The sequence below is a fragment of the Oncorhynchus nerka genome, linkage group LG26, assembly GCF_034236695.1.
Source record: "Oncorhynchus nerka isolate Pitt River linkage group LG26, Oner_Uvic_2.0, whole genome shotgun sequence".
NCBI lineage: Eukaryota > Metazoa > Chordata > Actinopteri > Salmoniformes > Salmonidae > Oncorhynchus > Oncorhynchus nerka.
Window position 1 is genome coordinate 3724355 of NC_088421.1, and position 4707 is coordinate 3729061.

At 41.5% G+C, this 4707-nt stretch overlaps 1 protein-coding gene across 1 annotated transcript; it reads right to left on the bottom strand.

Moving 5' to 3' along the window:
- Nucleotides 1-2535: 2535 nt before the first annotated feature.
- LOC115117270 (ferritin, middle subunit-like) lies at nt 2536-4504 on the bottom strand. The gene is made up of 4 exons (XM_029645737.2): nt 4201-4504; nt 3680-3826; nt 3353-3478; nt 2536-2921 (listed from the first exon to the last, which is right to left on the bottom strand). The coding sequence occupies exons 1-4, from the start codon at nt 4300-4302 to the stop codon at nt 2766-2768; spliced, it is 531 nt and encodes a 176-aa protein (XP_029501597.1). The 5' UTR covers nt 4303-4504; the 3' UTR covers nt 2536-2765.
- Between the last annotated feature and the right edge of the window lie 203 nt (nt 4505-4707).

Consider the following 4707-nt stretch of genomic DNA (forward strand, 5'->3'; position numbering starts at 1 on the left):
CAAGCATTTCGCTACACTCGCATTAACATCTGCTAACCATGTGTGCGTTCATCCACCTCTGGCCTGCTCGCCTCCCTACCACTGAGGAAGTACAGTTCCCGCTCAGCCCAGTCAAAACTGTTCGCTGCTCTGGCCCCCCAATGGTGGAACAAACTCCCTCACGACGCCAGGACAGCGGAGTCAATCACCACCTTCCGGAGACACCTGAAACCCCACCTCTTTAAGGAATACCTAGGATAGGATAAAGTAATCCTTCTCACCCCCCTTAAAAGACCTAGATGCATTATTGTAAAGTGGCTGTTCCACTGGATGTCATAAGGTGAAAGCACCAATTTGTAAGTCGCTCTGGATAAGAGCGTCTGCTAAATGACTTAAATGTAAATGTAAATTTGATTTGATCTTGGTTTCGCCTGTAAGATCAGTTCTGGGGCACTCACAGATAATATCTTTGCAGTTTTGAAAACGTCAGAGTGTTTTCTTTCCAAAGCTGGCAATTATATGCATAGTCGAGCATCTTTTCGTGACAAAATATTGCGCTTAAAACGGGCATGTTTTTTTATCCAATAATGACATAGCGCCCCCATAGGTTGAAGAGGTTAAATGAAATGTTGGACAAAAGACAAACTCAGGCTCCATCATTCATTGAATCAGATGGCTCATTCACCACAAAACCCACTGATATTGCCAATTACATTAATGCTTTTTTCATTGGCAAGATTGGAAAACTTGGGTATGACATGCCAACAACTAATTCTGAACTTACAAATCCGTGCATAACTGACCAAATTATAAAAGACAAGCATTGTTATTTTGAATTCCATAAAGTGAGTGTGGAAGAGGTGAAAAAATGGTCTGTCATCAATGACAACGGACGATATTGCAACTCCTATTTGCCCTCTCTTCAACCTAAGCCTACAGGAAAGTGTGCACCCTCAGCCCTGAAGGGAAGCAAAAGTCATTCCATTACCCAAGAATAGCAAAGCACCCTTTATTGGCTCAAATAGCTGACCAATCAGGTTGTTACCAACCGTTAGTAAACTTTTGAAAAAAATGGTGATTGACCAGATACAATGCTATTTCACAGTCAATTAATTAACAACCGATTTTCAGTACGCTTACAGGGAAGGGCATTCAACATGTACGCACTTACACAAATTACTGATGATTGGCTGAGAGAAATTGATAATTAAAAGATTGTGGGAGATGTTTTGTTAGGGCTCCCGAGTGGCGCAGCAGTCTAAGGCACTGCATCTCAGTACAATAGGTGTCACTACAGTCCCTGATTCAAGTCCAGGCTGTATTACATCCAACCATGATTGGGAGTCCCATAGGCCGGCGCACAATTGGCACATCGTCGTCGGGGTAGTCCGTCATTGTCAATAAGAATTTGTTCTTAACTGACTTGCCTAGTTAAATAAAGATTAAAAATACAGAAACATAAAATAAAACACTTCAGCTTTTCACAATATTTGCATAAGACTTTAAAAATAGATAAAATACAACTTATGGGACAGCAGGGACTGTTGGTCAATTAAGGAATATGCTATTTAATCAGATGCCATCTAGTGGCTTTTTTGGGAGGGTCAGGTTATCACAAATCTCTGGCCCTCTGTGTGGCCTTGGCACAGGTAAAATAGATTTTGAAATAGAATGACTTAGCTGCAAAACATTACCCTAAATATAAACCAACTCAGTGAAAACCATCACCATATTTTATTTCAATGTACTCAACTATTTTACCATGTCAATACTTCTAGGTTGTAAATGTTGGCAGCAGTTGTGAAAAGAGAATAGTTGCAGTTATCAAAAATGCCATTGTTGATTTGACACTGTTCTCATTAAGCCATTTTCCCCTTTGACCAAATGGTCTACCCACTAGAAACTGTTACTATTTGGACACCAACATATGTAGCAATATTTTCTCAGTTTAAAGTATTAAAGTTAAGCTTGCCTGTTAATTACCAAAATGGTAGACTTCAGTAATTTTGGTAAATTATCAGTATCTTTGCAACCATGTGACAGCTCCAATAAGCCCCGTATGATGAACGAGATGCTTGTAGATTTACTATTGAGTAGTCAGTTCAGAGTTTGCTGTAGGGGAACCAGTGTGCATTACCAACTGAAATTAACAAAATTAGTGAAGATTGAGTGTGTCAGTATAGCCGAACGTTATCAGAGAAATACACCATATCAGCTGGCTAACCGATTTACCCAGCAGGACATAAGGGTTTGATTAACCTGTTGGCCATTTTATAAACTTGGGATATGCAGAGTGAAGATCTACAGCAACTGTAGTTACTCATTTCACTCCTATGGACCTAGAGTTAACAGTTGGCTCCTTCATTGACATGGCACTACTACAAGATGCGGTAAAGGACACCCTCTGTGGTCAGACGTAACATCCGTTATTAAACTTCTATTGTTATGACCCTCAGCCACTAGTAGGTCTACAATTGTCAGTATTTATCACTGGTATGAAGATGCTCAGTAAGACTGAGCAAAGAACCTGAATAGACTGAATCATTACTACAGGTCAACACTTAGAAATCAACAAAAACATTTGTGATCTTTTTAATTGTTTTACAAGACGCCTTGCCTCCAAAATACAGTAGTGTTGTCAACAGAAACACCTCAATGTTACAGCTGTGTTGCAATGAACCAGTTTAACACTCCCCTCCCTATAAATGTAAAGCAAGTAGGATCTATCAGAGAAGCCAGGAGTCCTGGTCTGAGAATAGAGGTCATAGCCTGGGGATGGAAGTGGTTTAGCTCTGGCTTCCCAGGGTGTGCTTGTCAAACAGGTACTCTGCCATCTTGTTTTTGACAGCATCCATCTTGGTGAGGTTGGTGATGTGGTCTCCCAGCTTCTTAATGGCCTCCACCTGCTCATTCAGGTAATGGGTCTCCAGAAAGTCACACAGCTAAAGAAGGAAAACACAGGTCAGACAAGTGAATGACTACAGACCATTGTAGATACAGTAACACACAAGAGCCTGGTGGTCATGGCATAAGTGCAGATATAACTAAGCAAGTCAGTTAAAAACAAATTTACAAGAACATCCTAACGTGGAACAGTGGGTTAACTACCTTTGTCAGGGGCAGAACAGATTTTAAGCTTGTCAGCTAGAGGATTCAATCCAGCAACCTTTTGGTTACTGGAGCAACGCTCTAACCGCGAGGCAACCTGCCGCCCCTTATGCATTAGCTGCATTGTGTGCATAGTATGCATCTGGACTATCGTGTACTTGCAAAGCAGCAGGTCACACAATCCTGTGTCATTAGTCATCTCCTGGGACAGTACCTGTATTCTATGTGATACATACATGTGATGTGCAGTTCCACCATAACTTACATGGGGGTCAACCTTGTCAGAGGCAATCTTGTGCAAGTCCAGCAGGGCCTGGTTCACATTCTTCTCCAGCTGCAGAGCACACTGCATGGCCTCCAGCCCATTGCCCCACTCATCACGTTCTGGCTTCTACACAGGACAGAGTGAACACAGAAGTGTTAAGGACTACTAGCAGATGTTAAGGTAAAGATAAAGTGAACAGAGTTACACTTCTCACACTCAGTTCAGTGGTTAGAGACAGTATGTTCAGGACTACAGGTTCTCTAGATCAACTTAACGCTGGAGACACTTTCCTCCATGGAGTAAAACATTCTATGCTCAAAGGCTCACCTTGATGTCCTGGAGTAAAATGCGTCCACCTCTCTTGTTCTGGAAGGAGAGTAGCTTGTCGGCGTGCTCCCGCTCCTCGTCGCTGTTCTCCTTGAAGAAATGCGCGAAGCCAGGCAGAGCCACATCGTCACGGGAGAAATAGAAAGCCTGGGTGGATAAACAAAACAGTGTGGTTAGAAAAAAATGCCAAACATGACTCGGCATTCTGTTCATGTTGTGGCAACTAAACTTGATGATATAGGCATGAATCAATCTAGTCTGTAGTCTACTTGGTAACCTGACAATTAACCTGTCAAGGAGTTGTTACGCGCTCTGTCCAAGGTAGGATAGATTCTCGGCTTCATTTGGATGTTATACCTACCTGGAGGTATTTAATAGCCAAGCCAAGTATAACTCAAATGTGTACTTAACGGAGTTGAAGTTATTGGCTACAGAAAAGTCATGTGAAAATTGGAATTTAGGCGCAGGCATAATAATGAACAGGTAGATCAACAAAATGGTCATCTTGGTAGACTCCTTACCATTGAAGTGTAGGTGTAGGAGGCAAACATCTCCAAATTTATCATCCGGTTGATGGCAGCTTCGCAATCGTGGTGATAGTTCTGGCGGATCTGAGACTCCATTTTGGCAAATTATCTTTAATATCTAAATGAACGGTACAACAAGAATGGTTTATTCGACGATCTTGCTATTATAGTTCAGGTAAGTGTTATGTTATCAATCCAGAATGTTCTATAATGCGGGACGAAGGCAGAGGCGTTCCGTTCAATCACTGTTGAAGCAAGAACTTCTTCATGCGTTTTATCAGACTTGTGAACTGGAAGGAGCCTTGTTCGCTCTATTTATTGTTCCAAACGGAATGCGTCAGTGAAATAGCCAATCACCTTTAGAATTTCAACAGGAACTATGCGGATCATTTGATGACGATCCCATTCCTCAGGAGTGAATGTAACATTGTGTGTTCTCATGAATTCTTGATAATCGTATAGTTGGCCATCATTATTCAATAATTGTTTAATCCAAATAAT